This window comes from Brachyhypopomus gauderio, chromosome 13 (genome assembly GCF_052324685.1).
Source record: "Brachyhypopomus gauderio isolate BG-103 chromosome 13, BGAUD_0.2, whole genome shotgun sequence".
NCBI classification, from domain to species: Eukaryota; Metazoa; Chordata; class Actinopteri; order Gymnotiformes; family Hypopomidae; genus Brachyhypopomus; species Brachyhypopomus gauderio.
The window spans coordinates 22,139,195-22,162,997 of NC_135223.1; the positions used below are offsets into that span (position 1 = coordinate 22,139,195).

Genomic DNA, 23,803 nt, shown 5'->3' on the forward strand with positions numbered 1-23,803 from the left:
AGAGATTAATTGTAATTATTTTTAGATGACAAAAGGTCCATTTTAAAAATGCATTTTCCCTCTATAGGGAAAAATGAGCCTCGAATCAAGATTCAAGAGAGAAATAATTTGAATACTGTATGTGCAGATAGACTATGATTCATGCAGTTTATGCTCATAATGTTACCTAGACAGGGTGATGATTCTGCTGACTCCCCTTAGGTTCCAGGAAGTGGATGATTGATTGTAAGATTTTTCATGGATGGATGGATGGATGGATGGACGGACAGTCTGGATACGTATTTTATTTATATAACTGCAATGCTATAATTACATTTACATATGCAACACAAGGCAAACAACCGTAAACACTGAACAATACTGTCTCAGATGTCAGCATCCTGAGTAATTATTTCACTCACAGATAAACTCTCTTCTTGAATGGAGTTCAGCACTGTTTTTCCAAAAAGCACGAGATGGCTGAGGTCACGTTATGGCAAACACATTCAAGTGGAGGGGACATCGGACTACTCCATCTAACTCTGAAGGTGAACGCTTAGCAGGAAGTCTTGATTGTACTAGTTTTACAAGATATTCACACAGTCTGATTGCCACATGCTTTTAATTCTGGAGAGAGCACACACACACACACACACACACACACACGTAAAAAAAACCTGCTCAAACTATTCAAATGATTTCGTCTAGATGTACAGCTTCTACTCATTTGAGTATTTGTTGTCGTAAAATATGCAATTCAAATGGCATGCTTTCTTGTATCATTTTATTGCTTTGTTAAAGGGACATCTGTGTGGTGTTCTCTTGACAACTACGGGTTTCAGTTACAATAAGCAGTTCAGTCATACATTAATGTGTGCTCGGGAAATAACAGACACATCTAGCTGCAACATTGAATGACAGCAGCTCTGCAGTGGAGGTCCTGTCCCTGTACACCAGATTTCCACTGTGTGCCACTGTGGAAGGTTTTAATGAGGAACAGACTATTTAGTAAACAGCTTTAATTCACCAGTCAGTAATGTTAGCTTAGTTACAGTTACAGACAATGTTCAAACAACAGTGCAGTCTTGCCTGCAAAACATGCTATGTAACAAACTGTGGGTTAAGATACCACCCTGCCATAGTGTTTAGAAAGGATTTTTACCCCATGACAAGATGAAAATGTTTCTTATTAGCAAAATCATATAATGAGCTATGTATTTCTTGGAGAGTTCAATGTTTTTTTATTAAAAACACAGAGGAGTGAGATAAAACGAGCTAAAAATACACCCAGCCCATAACCTTTAACCTTCTGAAAAAAAATCAGCTCTCCATGCCATGTCTGAGGTTAGGGTCTTGGCTTCTTGGAGTTTCTAATGCTCCATGTTACATAATTCAGTGCTGATTCATAGCTCCAGGCTGTTAGCCCTGTTGGTCTCTCTGGCTCTAAAGGCCTGTGCAACCAAAGCTGTGTGGGGAGGAAGACGAGGGCTACACCACACCCCCTCCCCACCCACCACACCCCACCCTGACCCACTCCATCTCCAAGCAGGAACATCACGATCGCCTGTTCTTAAAGATATATGTGTCACAGCGCCACTATGACGTGGGCTAAACCATTACGGTCTCTGGGGTCAGCAGAGACCGTAATGGTGAGAAGCATTTAACTTCAAACTGAAATGAAGACTGTTCTCTTTCTAACTGTTCTCAGATTCTCAGATCCTTGAATGCCAAAATATTGTGCTTTTCCTCTCACATCCTTATTATTCCCCTAACTCCCATGACTCTGCCCAGGACACTGCCGTTTCCTGAGAACATGGCGACAAGAGGCAGGGCTTGACGGACGACCAGGAATGACTCACCGTGGTTTCAAGCGCGCGTTGCTCTTGGAAGCTTCTGGCTGTAGCAGCTCTGACATATCCAATGTAAGCAGAGGGCACCATACCTCAGAGTCCCACTCTTGGGTATATATAACCTTGTTTTACAAGAGATATACTATATTACTATATTAGCCTGCTTTAGAAGCTTCAGTGACACATGGCCTAAATGAGACCTGCTCTAACGAGGAGCTCTGAGGTCTGGAAGATAGTTGATGAAGCCAAGATCTAGGGTTTATGACACTAGCATAAATAACTACCTATAACTTTTGATTACTGATATTGGGTTACAGCTAAGGTGATGGCCTTTGAAAAAAATCAGGGCAATAAATAAAAGGGGATGACATTATCATATGAACATGATTTATCTGCTGATCCTAAGACCTTAAAATGTAAGAAATATATATAAAAATGTAATGTAAAAACACCCTGTTTTAAATTTAGAGTTCATTCTAAACAGGGGCCTACAAGTACCAATCAGTTAGCAAGATGCTAATGAGATATCGTACTTTGATATGTACCTCCCAAAGATGCTGACTCACAGGCAAATGAGGAATGTCAACTATAAAAGTTTAATATTAGCTATTTGAATCAGAAAACCTTACTTTTATCCTAGCTAAGTAATACGTAATAAGTATAAGTATAAATAAGTACAAGGATAAGTAATACCTAAACAATGTAGCTAAAGACAGGATCAATACCACAATGTTTGTGTTTTACCATGGAAACCCAATCAGTCCTAAGATTTCTCCATTGGCTAGTCTCACTTGTTCTCTCAGATTACCAGTGACATGCTGGAACGCTAACCGTAATTGAGACCGTTAACAGTGCTCAATATTGACTGACAGTGCTGGGAGAGATGGCATCTGTGGAAGGGAGATTTGCACGGGCACTAAATTTACCCCTAACGCAGGGGAAAAGGGATGTACATGGCAACCTGCACGGTGAGACGAACTGTGCCTGAATGGCTGCATGGAAAGTCCAGAGAGTGTTGTTGGTATGGTTTCACTTTAAGTGTACAGAGCAGTGTTTACAGCAGCCGGCTGGGGCCTCTTGCTTGTAATTTTCTTTATTGAAATAACAGATCACGACGTCCCTGTTCTGGGACTGAGGTGCAGGATAAGTTCGCAGTTTGGTGAGTTAACCCTTGTCTGGGGAGCAGGGAGCAGCTGCCCCTGGCACTCAATAACACCCTCAGCTCAGCATCCATGTCTCTCTGGGAGTTCTCAGTGGTGAGGGGCAGCTGTGTTTGCCATTTGTACATGCACTGCCTACGGGCACATGGACTGCTGGTACAAACACCGTCGTCGCTTGCCTCTACAACAACAGGCCACAACTATACTGGTAGAGTCAGTAGGTCTCAATAGGTTGATGGTAACAGACAGGACTGCTTATAAAAATCCATATGAAGGGAGTTCATCAGCATATGGAAGGGATAATGTGTAAATGCTGTAAGGGTAAAATCCACTGTCACATCTGCACTACACTATCTATGCACTTCCTGCCTACAGATTTTGGAATATCTGAATCTGTGCTTTTGGCTCACAACTGTGAATTAATATATGAATTTCTTGGGTCCTGTTAGGTGGCCCATGCCATCTGCATAATTTGTATGAGAAAATTTGATAAATTGAATTCTTTTACAGCCTAACCAGCTCAAATTTTCCATGGAATTGATTTCTCCATTGATTTCTTGAAAAAAAAAACCCACTGACAAAGTTCTGTTCTTACTTGCTTTATGTTTCACTCAAGAACACTTTAATTCAGTGGTTTGTCACCGGTGCCTGTTCCAGTAGCTGTTCTCTTGTTTCTTGCTGAAATGAGTTACGACCCAATCAACGTCCAATTGTGTTAGTGGTGAATTTACCCCACCGACCACCTCCCCAACTCCCCCTTTTAAGCTCTCAGAGGTTGGGTGTCACATTCATCCAGTATTCACGACAATTTTAGCACCAGGCTTCCCCACAGAAATGCTATACCAATTGATCAAAAGCCCATTCGTGGGGCCTCCCAACAAGGCGTTTTGACGCAGACATTGCTCTTTAGCAGGGTCTCCACCTGTCACAGTTGCCCGGAGCAAGTCCCGCGAGGAGAGTGCCGCTTTTATGAGCACACCACGCTGCATTATAAGAAGAGGCTATTTAAGTCTGGATGGTTGGCAAGAAGCTCTAAGTAGGGGCTTAGGAACTAAAGTTAGGCAAGGCCAGAGGCCTAGCTGGGAGAGCTGGAGAAACTTTGCTTAAAGAGCACAGAGTGGTGGTGGTGGTATCTGCCTATTTGCCTGTTGATTTCTGCACACTTTTCAGACTTTATAATGCCTGGATCATAAGTAAATATATTCAGTATTCCACGGAACATCTGAAGGTTGTAAAGAATAACAATGTTTTAATGCGTTTTGAGAACGTTTTAAATCATACACCCTTGTTTATGTTTAGCCGTAGTGGTGGACGTGCAGCTGACGTGTTCTCTACATGAGGTTAAACGTGTCAAACACGGCAGAGCGCTGTGACACGCAGCCCTGGTGTGGGTACATTAGGGCTACTTGTGAAGGTTGCCTGCAGAAATAAAGCTGGAGTGAAACCTCCTGAACACAAATCATTTACCCTGTTTAAATTAATTAATCAGTGTAAATATTTGCTCAGGGTCCACACCAGAAACCTCCTGGTCCCATATAGAAGCATACATGGACATATTAGCACAAAGACTGGAGGAATATTTAGGCTACATTTCCCAAAACTCATTCTCAAATTTATTATAGTAATTTCTAAACATGACAGCATATGGTCTGCAATGCATTTTTTAACATTCTCAGTATGTGGATCATTTATTTTGATGGCTGTGGAATGTCTCATTCCTTTCATGAACTTCCTTCTGGCCTTTGAAAAGTTAAAAGTGAATGTTGTGAAAACAGCAACATGTCAGTCATTCAATTAAGTGGCATTAACAGGATAAGTTAATAAAGGGTCCACATGAATATACTTTATGGACAGAGATTCATGACTGAGGAATTTATTTTAATGAATTAATCAAACAAGAATCACACCCAGAAAGCACACAGGTCTTGTACAGCAGTGTAGTCACACTGCCTGTGGGGCGTTTCAAATATTTTTAACATTAACATTTACATTTAGGGCAGTTAGCAGACATTGTTATCCAAATCGACTTACAAAGTGCTTTGCAGTTGTTCACATAATGCATCCTAGGTAGTAGCGTAGATTGGTCAGAATTCAAGATACCCTTGAGCCAGCCAATCAAATGCTATGCTATATTGTATTCATAAGAGCAAAATTACAAATTTCCCATGATATTAAACAAGAAAAATTGCAAGTTATTCATGTTTGCAGTTTCATGATACAAAAAGCAGGCATATGTCATGCATAAATTCTCTAAAACAAAATATTACAAAGATCTGAGCCATTACCGCCATGTTAAATTAGTATGACCAGGTCTCAGTGGATTATTATAGCACACAGGTTTCAGACTCACTCACTCATTTTTTTCATAGCATTTTAATTTTACAGTTTCTGACTTGGCTACTTTTTAAAATATAATCAGGTTAATCAGACGTTCTTCCAGCAGATGCAGAATACTACTGGGTAGGGCAACACTATCTTCATCGCTGAGGACATTAGCACATTCTGTTGACTGCGAGGGGGATTTCATAACCCTTCCATGGATACTGTCAAGAGGAACAAAGGATTCAGGGTTGTTTCCCAAGTCATGTATTAGTCTGTAATACTGTACACTCCAGTTGGCAAAGATGCTCTTTTTTTCACAATTGAAACTTTTTCAGCATCTTTGTCCATCTGTTAACTGTTACATCAGATTCAGCTTCAGCTCAAAGCCCCATTGTTTTCCTTGTTTTTCTGTAATTTCTTTATTTATATGATACATAATACCATTTACAGTTTATGCGTAATGACTGCAAATAATTATTTAAAGTAAATTATGGGTTATTTTATCTTGATTTGGAATCCCTTCATCAACATGACGTCTGCAATGTCTTTGTCTACATGGGCTTATGCATGAAACGTACACATTGAAGAAATATTGTTAGAATCCTTTGAAACATCATTTTTTCCCTTATTTCTATCATTGCACAAAATGTCTTAAGAGTGTCGTTATGGAGAAAGGAGCACTAGAGCGGTCCAAAGTCGTAAATCCTGATCATATTATTACTGTTGTGCAATATAGATAGAACTGAATTAGAGCTAAAGATGGTGGTGGACAATAAATTGTGTCGGTACCTCGTATACTTAATGTCACATGTTATTACAACACTACCATACTGGTCACAGAGTTCTCATACTATTATGTAACGTAATATAGCTTCATTTTAATGGAAAAAGTAAGTCTTGGAATCAATGCTTTTATTGTTTGTTATTGCTTAAGTAATACAAAGAGCATGTTTAGAAATAACAAAGTGGCATTTCTGGGTCCTGTCCTGCCACTGATACTCCATTACCTGCTTTACCAACACCAGGCACAGAGCAGTGCTGCGTTTCTGGAACTATCTCATACTCCACTGACTCACTCAACACACTCTTTCCTGTCCAGTGTCCTCCGACTACTGTATTCAGTTTGCCTTCAAGGACCCAGGATCTATAGCACCTGTACGCTCACCACGAACCATTACTATTACGGTCCCGGGCTTCCCACGTTAGGCCCACTGAACTGCATCCACAGAGCCTCACACGGTTACATCAAAGCATGACCAGGACCAATGGATGGGCCTATATGGAATCACAAAAATGTAGGACAAAAGGGTCGTCACTCACATTTAAGATGGTTGTCATTCAACTTCAACAGTTTCTGTGTCAGGAAGATATAAATGCAGTAGAAGCACTAATGAAATTAGAAATTATTACGTCCCATTCACCGTTCATCATCATGTGACAGAAGCATGTGACAAAAAACTATTCAGTGCTCAGACATGAGTCAGTGGTCAAAGTCTGTTATTACCTGATTACCTGTTTGCACCATAAATGGCTGAATGACATTTGTACATAATGTTTGGGGTGGTGGGGAGGGGGGGGGGGGGGGGAGTGGGTGGGGTTCTGTTCATGACACCAGAGACACTTCACCCAGCTGTTCATGGTCTTCTAGATGTATCTGCAGGTCTAGCCCTTGTCAGGTCAGACCAACCTATGTCAGCACAGACTGGGGTGGATAGTGAAACCTTAGAAGGTGCCATAGTCAGGTAGGTTTAATCAGAGCATTAAACCTTAGAATTAGAATGATCAGACCCAGCACTCACATACTGTATGTTGCATAGCAGGCAGTCAAGACAACAAACAAAGCTCTGAGGTTTTGTGTAATTGTAATTGTGTAATTGTAAAAGTCTAACGATTGTCAGTTAGGAGCTTGAATATGTAATAACCTCTACTACGACAGTAAAATCTATAAGAATCAATAGCAATGTAGGACATCCTTACAATAAAATACAGCAACTGCTAAGCTTTTATTTTTTTATATGATTATAGGGGCCTCAGGAAATCCTGGCAGACACAGTCTGATTAAACGTTTCTGCGTTCACTTCACAGTGGCTAAACTCTGCTTCGCAAAGCACAAATAAAACTCGAATCCATGTTAGGCTGCAACAAGTGGGGTGTTTTCAATGGCCAATGCAATGAGCCAAACTGTTGATTACTGATCAACAGTTTAAACACCTTAATAAGTGTTTTCTTGTTTCCACTTTGCTCTGTAGAATTGAATGTTTTAATAGAAAAATATAGATGCTCTCACCATTTATTTTCATTGCTTGTGAAATTCTTTGAAAACAACCCTTCAAATACATAATATTCACATTATTAGAATAAAACTGACTAGGTTACTTCAAGACAGTGAAATGAATACACTTGAATTGCAGCCTTTCAAATGTTCATATTCATTTACAGATGCATTGTGCATTATACGAATCTACTCTATATCTCACAAATGTTTGCTGCTCTCGACTTAGCATACAATTCAGCAGGATGACAAGATCCATTTTGATGATGTAAAATCGATAATACTTGGAAGACGTTCCCAGTGGTCTTTAAGGCACTGTTTCTTTAAGCCTCCAAGGGGCGGGAGAATCTGTCAAACTCGACTTGTTCAACCAGGGGGAATCCGGGGAGTAACTTGAGCGTCTCGCTGGTGGAGTTGGTGGAGTTGGTGCCGTGACCAGTCGCTCTCACAGCTCAGAGGTGTCGGTTCACTTCCACATCAGTGTCGTATTTGCATAATCCGACATTACGCGACAAATGCGCTTCACCATGCAGCGTGTGTCGTCTGAAGCAGGTTGTGTGGGGGACTTGGTGTGATATTCTCTGTTTTAACAGCAGTAGGTGGATTTTGCGGTGACACAAAAGGGATTTGTCCTTTCAGACGTTTTGCTGAAAATAATTGGCTAATAACTGAGACTTAATTGAACGTCTAGAAGTATACGAGGAAGTGTGGAAGAACACCACATTGGCATTACTACTGCACTGGAGCAGACAGGCGGTGAGTGTTTTCTAACGCATTTGCTGTTTCCTTTGGCATCAGCGAGATAATCATTCAAATATTATAACATCAGTTAGATAAGAAACATATTCACAAGTACAAGTGTGTCATGCCGTTATAGTAACATTTGTTATTATATATTATTATTAACATATAGTAACATATTATAATATAGTAATATTACTATATTACATATTATGTGTATATATAAGTTTCACATTATATATATATATATATATATATATATATATATATATATATATATATATATATATATATATATATATATATATATATATGTTTCCACATACACATACATATATATATGTTTATACATACACAATCCTGTTTTGTTGGTTTCTTGACCGGTTTAGCCTTGTGAATGTTTTGTAATCTTGAATTACCGTAAAACTAGCTACAAATGATGAATGTTGTATTTCCAGTTGTCTCAGTAAACTATGCTATCAACGGATACAACGTTGTGAATCAGGTTTTGTTGGATTTATATTTTTAAGCAAATATGAAACGCCTAAAGCCTACAGTAGATTCATATAAACGCTCTTCTTAAAGTGCAACTAAGGTCAAGCGGGCCGTGGTTATTCTCACCTGCATTTAGCAATGCAAGATTAGAAATATAGATTAGTCAATAATGTTTTCTTTGTTAGGATGTTGTGTAGTAGGCTATTTTCACCCTACAAAGCATTCGCCATGCACTCTGTTCAGGTGTATGTGTGTTGGGGGTGTTATTAAGTATCTTTTACATTTATTATAAAAGATAATTTATTACAATGAATATGATATTAAATAAAACAAAACATTAAATCAACATTTGACTCAGGGGCACTGATGGAGAGATATGTGGGAGGATGATCCTTGTGTGCTGAGGCCATGTGTCTTAGTTTACTGTCAGCACTGCATCTGTCAAGTTCTGTTGGTTCTGCCAGAACAGTCCAGAACTAAAGGCCCTCCCTATTTTAGAGGTGAGGGAAACAACAGTGCATAGTGCTGCAGCTACTTCAGGTTAGAATAGCTTACTAAAAATGACCTTCGACGATAACACAAAGCCGCAGATTCTATAAATATGTTGATTAAAGGACTGATCTGTCATCAGCGTAATATCTTTGGAAACATCAGTGAGTGAGTGTAAATAAACCCTTTCTAGGCTCTTAAGAGGAAACCCCTGTGTGGTCCATCCTGTGAAATTACAGTGCTTTTTATAAAATGAAGGCTTAGTGTAATGCATTGCACTCCTCCAAGACCATTAACAGCAATTCATCACAATTCTCCAAATAAAGCTGAGCGCCGAATGCCTGCCCCATAGCCCGAATATCTGCCCCCTAGCCCGAATGCCTGCCCCCTAGCCCCAATATCTGCCCCCTAGCCCGAATGGTCATCCAGACAACATCCTGACCTTGTGGGTCCTGTAGAGAAATTAGTGGTCCAACTGTAATCTGTTAATGTGCCTTGAAATTGTATCTACAATGGGGGGCTGAATGAAGTTTTCCTACATCTGCTCCGTGTTTATAAAAGTTGCGGTTGTTTTGACCATTGATAATGGTGCTATTACCCCGTGTGGCGACCCAGGCCTTGATGACAGAGAGCGGACTGACTGGTGGGTTCGTAGTACTTCCATATCGGGTGTCTCCACCATTGTTTGCATCAACTTTCACCCTCTCAATCGAACAGGTGATGAGGCTTGATCCACGGATGCCATTTTGGGGAGGTGTGTGTTGGTGCATGCCTGCCGATAGAAAAGATAGAATGTGTGAAGGGGGGATGTGAGAATGGTGCAGGAGGAAAGAAGGGGTGTGTGTGTGTGTGTGTGTGTGTGTTTTGATTGTGCAACAGCAGCACAGGTGACCGAGATCCTGATGATTATACGTTGTGGCAGTTTTTACACGTTGACGACAGCTGCTCTGTTCCGATTCTACTGCAAACTGTTTCTCCAACTTTCAAAAGTATCTCACAAATTTCCCCAACAGAAGATTGTATAATTTTGTCGGAGAAGAATCAATGATCACCCAACATATTGTATACAGTTAATGTACAGGGGCACTGAAAAAATCAGACTATTGACCTTAAAGCTATTCGGTGTGTATAGTACTGTTAGTGTGGATCCAATGTCTACAGTTCAGTTGAGTAAAGTTATTCATATATATATGAATATATGAATTTTTTGTGTTCATTCACATCAATATGGCATATTATTTTCCTGTGAAACATATATGTGCTAATGTTGGCTGTTTCTTTACTGCAGTTTTTGGACATTTCTTCCACAGCATGTAAAACTGGCTTTGGAAAACCCCAGCGGCAAATCTGTTATGTTAACCGGCAGGTGAAAAACATAAATTCTTTCACAGTCTGCCTGAGAGAGTGTACAATGGGAGGAGTTAGTTTCATTTCCTTGTCACAGTAACTGGAAACTAAAAGTTAAAAGCACCTTGGGTTCGTCTCCACATGGAAGTGCAGTGCACCTTTCAACTCTGTTCAACTTCACACAGTAGAAGGCAGTAAGTAAGACTCCTGTCTGAGTCTGCAGGAAATTACAGCAGGGCAGCCAAAAGCAACAGCTGCCCAAAATGAAGGAAGCCGGGACTTCATAAACGGCCAGGATTCATTTCTCTGTGCATAGAAATAGGAGAGATGCACCTCAGCCCCTGTGTGCACGGAGCAAAGATGACATGTTGGCTTTTAGTGAGCAGGCTGCTGTTTTATATTGACTGACCTGCCCACGGATCTTCTACCATCACCTGTACTGATCAAATATTGTAAGCCTCAGGAGGGCTATGGTCCCCAGCACACCTACATATGAATGTCACAAATATATTAGGATGAACAAGGGCTGAAAAAGTTGTCAATGATTCATTTTCTATTTCCATGGGACCTTCACGGATTACTGAATAGACGCAGTGCAGGTGGGTTGGTCTGAGAGGTGGTTTGGAGACGTGAGGAATGACCCCTGACAACAACACAATCCCAGAAACAAAAGCAAAACTTTTGTTTTAAATTTAGTTTGAATATTTGGAAAAGGTATTCAGTGTAAGAAATGTCATCAAGAATCAGTGGTGCCTGTGGACATATTTATTAGCACGATGACGTTTAGGCTGATTGTAAATCAGCTGATTTATTCAGCAGTTTCAGTACATTTAATGTTTGATTTATTTTTTATTTATATCCGCTGTCTATGATGCGTTTATATATGATGTTGAGCCAAAAGGGACTAAATGGCCAGTGGTGAATAATTGCTTTTACTAGCAGTGTTGGATAACTGAGGAGTTCATTATTTGCTGTAGTTCTGTGGGAGTTTCTCCCAGTAGATCAAACACCACCGCTGGTCTGGTGGATAGTGGTGATAGACAAAAGAGAAACAGAAACACTTCAACACCTCTGCAGATATCTGTGGTATATATATGAAGAATCAGCATAATGCTCTGTCTAACACAATGCAGGTTTGTTCTGCAAAACCTGCTCTGCCATCTCAGACATGTCCAGCAACTCTTTGCCAACACCCCCCCCCCCCAAAGAATTTGATACATACATGTAAACTCTTTTTTTTTGCATTTTTTGCATTGCAACTGAGACTTAGCTTGCTCTAAACATGTAAAACATTGTCTCAATTTTATAAAATATTATAGTAAAAAAAAACCAGAACATTTACATATTGTACATTTTGTATATACTTGCTAATATTTGCTGTTGTCGTTACACTAATATTTGCTAATTAGACTAATATTTGTCTTATGACTTGTGATCTCTCCACAGCAGTGATGTCTAAGACAGCGAGATCTACATCCAGAACACACTCCCACTCCCCATCTAGGTCGAGGTCGCGATCTGAGTCACGCTCTCGGTCCAGATCACGAAGCAGCTCGAGGTCACGCTCAAGGAAACACCGCTACGGGTAACTTCCTGTCCATACACACCTAAAAGTCTTTGGTTAGGGAGTGTTTCCTGTGCAGCTGCAAATATTTGCCTGTGAAGTTAATGAAAACTCATTAAGCACAGGTGTGGATACAGATGGGCACTAATTTCAGTTTTTGCTAGATGGACTCTTACATTCCGGTTTCATTCCCCAGTTTCGATAACATGCATTCTGTGTCAACAGCAAAACACCCACATTTACATCAAATGAGAGGCATCAAAGGTTTCTCTGTTTACTGTATGCCTGTCGGTATGCCAACAAGATGGAAATGATCTTTGAGTGTGACTCAGGCTATAGGATTTGCACATTTGGATCGTGTGGTAATAAAGACAGGGAAGGTATCTGCAACCTGTTGATCTTGTCTGACTAGGTGCACAAGCACAAAGTGAATTCACGTAAGTGAAAGATACTTGCACCAAAAGAGTATTACTTAATATTGCCATTGTGAACACAAGCTTTTGTCAGTGCCCTAGATTCAGTGATAATAAGATCAACCCTGTTCAGTCTAAGAAAACAGAACCCATGAGGACCAATTTTAGAATGTTTCAGTGTTTACTTCTTTCCATCATACTCTGATTTGCAATGGCTTGATAGACAAACTCAAGAACTGTGTGCAAGTTTACATGACAAACTTTTTATATCGGTGTGAATTTTCTATAGCTTGTCTCAGAGCACCAATAGGAAGTTCACGGATCTCATTTATGCAAGTTGATTTTCAGTCCTCCCTAAATGATGCATTTCATAAAATCGATATTCTATTAGGCCCATTTAATCATTTTCTTCAACTGAACACTCCCTTTGTTCAGATGGCTGTAGAATATGGGAGATATTTCAGCCATCATGCAGGGTTTATCTTATTCAGGATGATTGGTGCTTTGTAGGGCCTACATTGATTCTTTGGCCTAGGACAGGAGTGGCCAACCTGCGGCTCGCGAGCCGCATGCGGCTCCTTGCCTGGTTTCATGCAGCTCGCCAGCCGGTCCGCGGGCTCACCTGCACAAACGGGGCGACACACTGCTACATCTTCGTGGTGCGCGGTTTGTTAACAAGCCTAGCAAGCCGCTAATACTTTTAAAACCGGCGTAGTTTTACACTTGCCAAACACCCCCCGCTCAACAATCACACTCCAAGTGACCATGTATGATGAGGCTCTCTGATGTAACACAGTAAAAAAATTGGCTCTTGGTCTCTGACAGGTTGGCCACCCCTGGGTACTGCTGTCTTTAAAAATGCACATTCTCTGCGTATTTGTGCTATTCTGCCTGACTATTATGTTAAATTTTAAAGAGAACTGTTTTCTTCAAAAACATGAAAATATTGTGGGACGGTTTACGTTGTTATATAACATTGATGTGTGCAAGGGATGTGTGGACTTTCATTTGGACGTTTTTTTCATATGGACTTTTCACTTTTGGCTTGAGGGAATTTGTAATGCCCTGATGGTGGGACATTTGTAATGCCCTGATGATGGGACATGTGTAATGCCCTGATGGTGGGACATTTGTAATGCCCTGATGATGGGACATGTGTAATGCCCTGATGGTGGGACATTTGTAATGCCCTGATGATGGGACATGTGTAATGCCCTGATGGTGGGACATTTGTAATGCCCTGAGTGTGAGACATTTTAATTCTTTGGCTAGGTCACAGTGTGTAGGACACATATGTTCATCTTTGTGAATCTCTTAATGTCAATGATGTAACAAAAGCTAAAATATAAAGCCAGAATGTTTTGTTCTCTTTGTCAGCAAACTGAACAGAATAAAATTGCAACTCCCTGTTATCCAGAATTATGGATTATAGCTCTTCCTTAAATTAACCTACAATAAATTATCAGAAGTAACCAAAATATCTTTTAGAAGCTTTCAAAGCTCTTTTAATTATTACTTTAAGCTGACTTCTCTGGGTAAGGACACTGGTGTAATTGGCAGCCCAAGAATGTGTACTTTGCCTGGCAGTGTAGGAGTGGAAATCTTTCCCATATGACCCATGTGACTGGGTCTTTCCATCCGGGCTCAGCGCTGAGCCGCAGAACTGCTCTCGCTCTCCGGGAGAACGCAATGTTGCTCTGTGCACTACCACCTTGTCCTTTATCCCAATGAAAAAGACCACTGGGTGAGTAGAACAGGGCGTTAAAACTATTCCTCGGTCTATATGAAGGAGGCAGGTACATAGGTAAACACTGCTGTAGAAATGTCATTGTATTTGAGTGTGTGTTATTTGTTGTTTGTTGGAACCTGGCAGAAAGTGAATAAAATCAATGATTAAATTGCATTTGAATTTAATTAAAATGGTGTGGTAAAGTAGTTGTGAGCATTAGAAGACTGGCACGTTGGTTTACAGACAAACTGGAAAAAGATGGTCAGCATGCTTAGATGTTTCTTCGCAAAACTGTAGGATCCTTTGAGAGCATAAACCTCAAAACTTTCATTCAAAACATTATTTTTAATTTTAAGATGAGTTTCACTTAAAAATATTTTTTTAATTAGTTATTTTACAAGGTAGCAGTTGTGAGAAAATTCTGAGAGTTATTCTAGACCTTGAGTCTGTTTCTGTCTGTGATCTGATTCACTGTAATGCATTCTGCATATGGATTGTGTTGAGCCATTTTCAGATTGGGACTGAGAATGACATGCACTATGTGTGGAATGATACACAGCTGGAATGAAATTGGTAGTTAAATCAATCCAAAGTGTTAAAAAGTATTGTGGTTCGTTTTCCAAGTGCTTGTCGTACAAATTAGCCGTCAAGAAAAACTGTTTTTGTTCGTCGTGGATTACGCGGTGTTTTATGGCCACCTTGTGGACGGAACAGGCTCTGCAGCAACAACTCTGCTCGACTCTTGCAGGTATTAGTTTAGTGCCATGATTGTCTTAGAGTAACAGATTCCTCGCAGACCTAAAAATGTTTATACGTCTCACAAAACACCCAGTGACACCCAGACCGGCATACAGTTGAATCACGTGTTAACACTGCTATTAACTACAGAGAAAAAACTCAAAGGTAATGAGTACTGTTCAACATGTATGGATTTGGCCAATTGTGTTTAGGTCTAACAGAAAACATTAAATCCTACCATTTCTGGGGACAAGGTTTATCTGGTGCATGAACTTCACAGTGATTTGCAACAATATGCTCATCAGTAGGTTTGTACACATGTGGGTGTATCACTTGCCAGTTGGGCCTAATGTAGCAGGCTGTGAATGATGTGTGCTCACTGAAATATTAGGACCATGCTCAGCTAGGTCTAGCCATTTTGATTGGCATTTCAGAAGTGTTTTAGCATACATTGTTTTTTTTAATATGCTTCACGTGTTTCAAGGGTCTTTAAGATTTGTTTTGCGGTGCTGGAATTGAATTTGCAATGTTGTATAGTACTGTACAGTAGTGTTTTGTGCATGAACAAGAATACTGAATGTTTTATGTAGATATGTTTCCTGTAGATAAATCGATTGCTTTTCTTTTGTTTGAGAACCTTTTGGAGACTCAACCTCCCCTCTTTCTCTCTCCAAGCTCCAGGTCCCGCTCTCGGTCAAAATCACATTCTCCGCCCCACAACTGGGAGAGGAAGCAACCACGGGAATATCAAAACCATCGTGAATTCAGAGGCTACCACAGAGGCTTCCGGAGGCCTTATTACTTCCGGGGCAGAGGCCGTGGCTTCTTCCGCGGCCGCTTTCAGCGTGGAGGAGGGGGATACAACAACAACTACAGACCGAATAATTGGCAGAATTATCGCCCACAGCCACAGCAAAAACAGCAGCAGCAACAGCAGCAGCTGCAGTGTGCCCAGAGCCCCAGGAGGGGGCACTCTAATTCAGACACACCCAAGAAGCGCTCACGCAGCCATTCCCGCCGCTCTGACAGGTCTTCTTCACCACATTCACACCACTCCTCTTCCTCCGGCTCCTCCAGACAGCGGTCTGGGTCTGCTCAGCACGGCTGTAAGGCTGCAAGAGAGGTTCTCTCTGGCTGCCCGGAGGCGCAGAGGAGTACAAAAAGTGAGAAGGAGCAAGGGAGTCGAGCGGAGGCAGAGGAGGGCACAAAAGGAGGAAGAACACCCGACGTCTCGCCACTTCCAGTGAATCTCGATAGCAGCCCCAAGAGGGCCGGCCCACAGGTTTGCTCTGCTGTCACTACTGATCCAGCTCCTGCTGAAGCACATCCTGTATCTGTGAGCTCAGGTACAATTAGCAATGTCGCCACCTGCTGGCAGACTGTCGCCTCTACATCTTCCACCACCAGCCTGTCAAAGAAAAGTCCTTCTAAAGTTTCTGGCTTTGGGCTTTTTTCAGACATTGACCAGGAAGAGGATACAAATACTATTGCCATGTCCATGGCATTTAAAAAGTAAGTTATCATGGCATAAAGGGGATATTTATAGATAGAATAACAAATATATCCTTTGTTAATATCTTTGTGCAGTTTGTTTACTGTCATATATATATATATACATATTCATTTAGAAAGTGCATGTATATAAGGAGCTTTAAGGAGCTCGAAAGAGGAGTATTATTAGATAAACAAATCAAAAGTCATATAAAGCAGCTTTTGTGTCAAACTGGTATATACATCACTGCTTCTGTGCTTCAGTTATTTTCTAGGTCAGAGTATAAATGGAAATAAACCCTTTGTGGGTGTCCCATCAGGCAGAAACATCTTCACTGCTACAGTTGCGTCTGAGCAGATCATCTACTGTGATACTGTCATTTTGGAACAAGAAAGTGGCAATTTGGCAAATGTTCCTACTAAAAAATCTAGAACTCAAATATAAAACTCATTAGAAACAACATTCACTAAAGCATCTGTGATCAGAATCACAGTTGGGTAAGATGGGGAAATAGTGAATATGGAGAAATGGCTGTTCATAGCTTTCATAGGTTTATGTGTATGAATGGCCCTATACAATATATATACAACATAATCATACATTCCCCATGAGGGTCCATGTCACCTTTTCAGCACTGTGCAAGTGCAGACATGTCGTGTCGTGTTGCATGCTGAAAATGCACTCAATGTTTTAATGAGACCTCAAGAATGTAGAAGCTGGATCGCATCTTGGGGTCGGCACATAAATACCGTTTTTCCCTCTGTGCAGACATAATTAACCATCTGCATCTCTTGCCTTTACTGACTAGATTCTTGGAGGAACAGAAGAATAAAAAGCATAATTCCACACGCAGCGCGGCAGAGAGTGGGAACGGGTCGGATGAGAAGAAGTTTGAAGCCGCTTCGGATCGGTCCTCTGCGCTGTGTAGGCCTACAGACCACGGCAACAAAAAGGAGAGTCAGAAATACAAACATGTCGACAGAGCCAGAGACGAGGAAGAGGAGGATGAGGAGACCAAGCCCCATTTACCCACGCAGGCTGGGGAGAGTGCTGCTTTTAAGAGCAGAAGCAGACTCCCGCTGTCTGCCCAGGAACTGTTTGAGGAGCAGGTTTGCAGGTTTGACTTCGATGATGAATTCGAGGCCTTTCTGCTGAGCAGGAAGCAGGAGAGAGCTGCAAGCTTATTGGCTGCTCTGTCTAAGAGGGAGAAGATCTCCCGTAAGCTCAGGGAGCTTTCTCCAGAAAGACCATCGAAGGTGAGACGGAAGGAGAAGTCCACACTGAGTCCCTCTCCCACATATGCAGCTGTACCCCGCAGGAGCTGTGAGCGGCGGGGGAGAGACATGGTCATGAGTATGAGTGACGAATCCCCACCCAGGCCTTCTGGCAAAAGAGAGACCGAGTTCAGTCTCAGGATGGACTCTCTCAGCGACAACCTGGCCAGGTACAAGCTGCCACCGCCCTGTCATTACATCTGAGAAGCCACAATATTTGGCATTTCATAGAGCTGAGTGAGTCACAAGGTTGAGGATAGAAGCCTGCTGTGGTCAAATTTCAAAAAAGGCTGTTGGACAGATAGAAGCACTTGCAAAGAACATCCTGTTGGATCTCACGATTAATATAGCAGTTGGTGCAGGTTTGCTAGATGCTAATGGATAACTGCAAATTTTCAATATAAATATCTGTATGTCAATTTGTTCTTTCTTTAGATTATTTCAGTAGTAAATGTTTAGGTTTAGATTGACTTAGACATGACATATTTCAAGGGAGTATGATTATTAATGAAGAGATTATAATTAGTCCCTCCATTACTTGCTTGTCCATGGTTCTTGTTTTCATTTGTTTGTACATGTTTATTCTAATGTACCTGTGTTTGATTTTTGCATATTTATGCTATTGTCAGCAAATTTTCAGCCACTAACTATAGTTTATTTCTATGTTTTGTAGATCTTCTGTTTTGTCTAATGACTGGAGGAATGCTATGGAGTTTGTGCACCCTGATAAAAAGGAAAAGGAGTTCCCTTCAGTCTTCCAGCACCTTCCGTGTAATACGTTATGTAGGAGCCCATCAGAGCTATTTGCTCAGCATTTAGTTGCAATCGTCCATCATATCAAAGGTGACTTTAAATATATATATATATATATATATATATATATATATATATATATATATATATATATATATATATATATATATATACACACATATATATGTGATCGGTCCAGCAGATAAGTTAATAAGTACTTGGGGCAGTCGTGGTGGTTAGGGAACCAGCCTTGTGTTCGGAGGGTCATGGGTTAAATTCCCAGGCCCCAGGCCATGACTGAAGTGCCCTTGAGCAAAGCACTGAACCCCAACTGCTTCCCGTGTGCCGGGCTAGGGCTGCCCACTACCCTGGGATGTGTGCACCACAGCCCCCTAGTGATCACTAGTGTGTGTGTTCTCACTGCACAGATATCTGACTTTTTTCTTACATTGTTTCTAACAATGTAATCCAAGTAGATCTTCACAGGTTGAACTAATACCTCCATGGAAGTATTTTTCATGTCCACTGTGATATTTACTGTCATACAGTGTCACTTAAAACTCAAGGAATCAGCTGTGTTGTGAAAGTGGTATAATGTTGCATGCTTATATTGTATCATATTTTCCCTGTGTTCAAATTTAAATTAAGAAGTTGGATGCAAACTGGTTTACTTTTAATTTATAACAAATCAAAATCCTATACATTGTTTTTTGTGTTTCTCACAGCTCAACATTTTCCTTCCTCTGGAATGACTTTAAATGATCGATTTGCCATGTACCAAAGAATAGCTGCTGAGAAAGAAATCACCCAGCCAAGGAAAAGTCCAGAGATTCACAGGTAGAAACTGCGCTGAACTCTCTCACTGTTCTTACTTGTATGTGCTGACCCATTTATCAATACATGCAGGTCAGTCATCAAGATTTTATAATAATTTCCAATTAATTTCACCTCACCAAGAGAATCTATATTCTCGTGAAAACCCAGCTGCTCAGGGAACTGGAACAATTTTCAAAACATGTTTCTTAATCGTATCTCTTTCTTCACAGGAGAATTGATGTTTCTCCCAGTGCTTTTAAGAGGCACTCTGTCATGTTTGATGAGTTGAAATGCTCCACGGATAGCAGCTTCAAGGTGACAGCAAATTTTGCAATATGACGTATTTTGGTAAAGATTGCAGCGACAGTGAGTGAGCCAGAGTGCCTTTAGCGTTGCCTCTCTCTCCTCCTCTAAGCCCCTGCTTGTCTCTCACAAGAGAAAGACGTAAGCCCGCTGCTAAATGAAAGTGAGATCTGAAAAGAGGCGCACTCTCGGTTTATTGTGTTTTATATTCCCCCCCCCCCACAACAATTGATGGTTATGGTTTACTGTGGGTACGAGCCTTCCTAAGGCAGTTGAGTCAAGAAATGAGAGGTCGTAAATGGAAAAGAGAGGTCATAAATGGAAGTGGCCAGTCGCTCCCATGTCAGAGCCTTTCAGTGGACTCTTATCAAACTTCATAGTAAGTATTTTTCTTCAAAGCCCGAAAAGAGCAAACCAAGCCAAACAAACCTAACGTACTTTCATGTGCACCACTGAAAGTATTTGTACTGTGGTGATATCATATTTAATGTTCTGATGCATATTCTCTACATTCTCTCAATACTGTTTAAGTTGTGGAATGGCAGGGGACTGGAACACGATGGACCTCTGAGGTCTTTAGGGTTTTCTTATATGTAGGCTTAGCACTTAGGCTCTTTGCTGAATGAAAGCTCTCCATTTAGCTCTGCATTAGTGGTTCTGGAGGTGGTGTTCACCAAAAGTCGCTTTGTTTGGTCCAGTTGCATGACTTCATGTGTCCTGTGCCTCAATACCATCTCATAGTAGTTTTACAGTAGGCCTCTGGAACACAGCACTAATTTTTCGTTTGTCCACATCACCGTTTTGTCTCCTCAACACAGGCTGATGGTAAACAATCGAAAGGAGATACCGTGGACCTTCGGTTGGATATTGAGCGCCGTAAAAAGTACATAAGAGACCCCAATGTCAAACAGGAAGGTGATGGAGAATCAGGGGGATCCCCTGGGTCAGACATGGAGTTGTCCATTAAGAAATCCTCCAAGCACCTTAAAAAATCTAAGTAAGTTATTTGGAATATCTATACAATCATATCACGGTCTTCTCTGGGGCTACAGTAATTACCTGCTGTCACTAATGATCAGCAGCCTCACAGTGTAGACACATACAGTACATTCAAATAGAGCTTTAGAGTAGAGCACACCGTGACAACAGATTGAGCATTATTGTTGTTGTTGTTTATGTTGTTGTTTGTTGTTATATCAGGTGGCGTCAGTAAAATGGGAAAGTGTGCGGATTAATTAACACATCTTTTAATACATTTTAAAAGAAACTCTTTAATTCCCCAATTAATTAGATTATCCAGTGCAAAATGCCAGTGTGATGTCCTCAGACTTCAGAGGAATGCTTTGCTTACATATCCAACGTTGTACACTTTTGTAATGTTGCCATTATAATAAGCTGAAATCCCCGTTTCCTGTGAGCTCTCCTGTTTGACCCTCCAGAAAAAGCAAGAAGAACCGTGAGTGTTCTCACTCCTCGTCCTCCGCATCTGCCCTTTCTCACGAGGAGGAGGCTGAATCCACAGAGGAGGGCTTCAGCATGGCCCAGCTGCAGCTCCCAGAATGCACCAGGGCAATGGACAGGGGACAGGCACGTGGAGCTCTGTTGGCCTCCTCTAGCACTTTACTGGCCTCCAAGGACGCATTGCTGTGTATTTAGTCATTCGTCATGTCAAGCACAAGGATCTCGTGATTATGAGCTTCATTGTGCGTTTCTGTTTTTCTTTCTTTTACAGCAACAGTTCAGAGCACAAGCTAGAGGCTGGAACAAAGTCCATCCCTTTGGAAATAATAATAGCAATAACAATAGCAAGACTTATGTGACAGTGCGTCCGAAGACTGAGGACTGGGATTCAGAGCACACGCAGAAAAACAGGAAATACTGCCTGGTAGGTCATCGTCTCTTAAATAATCATTATGTAGACTCTCAAATATGTAAAGTGTATGGACCATGCAAACTCTGCAGTTGGGTTCTCTTCAAATAATACAGCAATTCACTAGATTAACATTTGTTCCTTTGAATGATAAAAGAATGATAAAAGAATCACATTGATTTGTGATTACACTGTGTTTTATATACTGTCCCTTTTTCTGGTTGTAGCAAGTGGGAAAGGACGGCGAGAGGGAGAAAAAGTGGGCGCCAGCCGGGGGGCGTGGCCAGCCAGGTGTCCCTCGTGTGAAGGGGCGTTTCATCCTGCGCAGGCCCACCAGTGCGGCTGCCACAAACAGCTCCGGCTCTCACTGGAGCCACGACAAGTCCCAGGCCAGCAGTGAGGATGGTGAGCACCCTGGTAACAACACAGAGCAAGACCATAATAAATAAATAATACATTTTAAAAAAACGAGCCCCAGCCAGCAGGGGGTGAGACGTTTACGCTGGCTGGACAGGACTTCATACCATACACACTGATGGACATGACCAGGGAATCATCATGCATCAGTGTGTGCAGTTCATCAAGAGTGGGAAACATGTTTTCAGTAGGAGACCATTAGAACTTCGCCCATGTTTCTACTATTGGGCATTTTGTAATGTTTTTCTTCATTAAGATGTTATCTACGTGTTTGTAAAAGATTCTTAGGTTCAGTCTTACTATGCAGTGGAAAGTGGTTGTGTTTTCCCTTTTTATATGTACAGTTATGCAAGTTACAGACGGTCATATGGTATGGGATACAACGAGTGCCTTAAGACAGGAGTGTGCTGAATTGGGTTTGCTAAAAATCAATGATATTAAGGGAAAGCATAGTAGCATGTCACATCATTGAAAACATGGTCTGTCTCTGTCTGAGATTAATGTGAATCTATTGCAGCAATAAACAGAAAGTACATTTTGAGCAAACGCATAAGCAAAATAAAAGTCACTGTGTTTGTGGTCGATTTTGCCCACGGCATTACATATTGCTTTATCATAAATCTGAATATTGAGTCACTCACCATGTCTGTTAAGTGTATCCAGGTACTTGTATGTCAGGGCAGTTTATTTATAGCTTATTAATTTCTTGGTTGCTTGCAAATTGTTTATCCACATAAATACCTACAGCACATTCTCCTGTTCACCTTTCAGTTACTATGTTCCTTGCATATTCACTAGTGGTGTCCATTTTTACAGGTTGGTAAATTTGCACCCAGATGTTAATGTAAGTGTAACAACATGATATGCAGATGGTCACGTTTCATGAGAGATTGGGAATTACTTTTGTGAATGACTCCTCCCAAACTACTGCAGGCAGCAGGTCATGTCCCTCTCATGGACATTGTATTTAAGGAAAACAAGGAAATCGATCTGTTATGCCTACTGTAGATCCACCCAGCTAACAGCCACAATGCCTGCCTTCTATGTTTATTTCAGAACTGAATTCATAAAAGACTTTATCAGGGACACGGATATGTCAACACCCCAATAAGGATTCTGTGCAGCTAGCAAGCCTGTTTTTGGTACTGCAACCACAAAGGCCTTCAAACAATAACAAGAACACTATATAACCACACCCATCAAGATCTAGTTATACAGCATGTTGTGATGTCAAAAACTTCTCTTTTGCTCTATATAAGTATCTTTTAAGCATAATAGATGTGTTCACCATAGGCCTGTCAGTTTGGAAAAAATGTGTGTTATTTTGCTATTTAGGCATTGCTTTCTTGGGCAATAGGGATATGTAATGATTTAAATGTCAATGAACATGTAGTTTCCTAATGAGGATATCTTTAAAATGTGTAGAACAATTTCTATTTGGAATAATATACTTTGTTATTTCTTTATTCACTTTATGTAATGTTTTGGGGATGTCTAGTGGAATCTTAAACATCTCAGTAAAAAGTTTATTATTTTTTTTTACTGAAAAATGTAAGAAAACAATATGGTTTAGATTTTTCATGTTTTCATGTCCAACAAACGCATTTATTGTGTTTGTATTCTAGGTGTGTATTCTTATAAAATACAAACTTGTTTGACTCGAGAATAAAAACAAGGTTTTCCCACATGAAACGGTGTGTTCTGTAATAGAGAATAATTTGTCGTGGGGTGAAGTAGCATGTTTACAATGTACAATGTTAAGTCAACATGGGAAGCGTC

General features: G+C 40.8%; 1 protein-coding gene across 8 annotated transcripts; it reads left to right on the top strand.

Annotated features, from left to right (window-relative positions):
- Positions 1-328: 328 nt before the first annotated feature.
- thrap3a (thyroid hormone receptor associated protein 3a) lies at positions 329-23,722 on the top strand. Of its 8 annotated transcripts, none has more exons than XM_076971772.1 (12): positions 329-527; positions 1,771-1,901; positions 12,102-12,240; positions 15,775-16,611; positions 17,400-18,035; positions 18,539-18,708; positions 19,344-19,455; positions 19,665-19,749; positions 20,556-20,734; positions 21,177-21,324; positions 21,470-21,622; positions 21,835-23,722. In XM_076971772.1, the coding sequence occupies exons 3-12, from the start codon at positions 12,107-12,109 to the stop codon at positions 22,054-22,056; spliced, it is 2,676 nt and encodes an 891-aa protein (XP_076827887.1). In that variant the 5' UTR covers positions 329-527; positions 1,771-1,901; positions 12,102-12,106; the 3' UTR covers positions 22,057-23,722. The 8 variants fall into 8 exon arrangements, with proteins under 8 accessions (XP_076827887.1, XP_076827889.1, XP_076827888.1 ...); XM_076971770.1 differs by lacking the exons at positions 329-527; positions 1,771-1,901 and adding an exon at positions 10,693-11,254 and having other exon boundaries at positions 21,835-22,012; positions 23,081-23,722; XM_076971775.1 differs by lacking the exons at positions 329-527; positions 1,771-1,901 and adding an exon at positions 10,695-11,254 and having other exon boundaries at positions 15,775-16,445; positions 16,557-16,611; positions 21,835-23,721.
- The last annotated feature ends 81 nt before the right edge of the window (positions 23,723-23,803 follow it).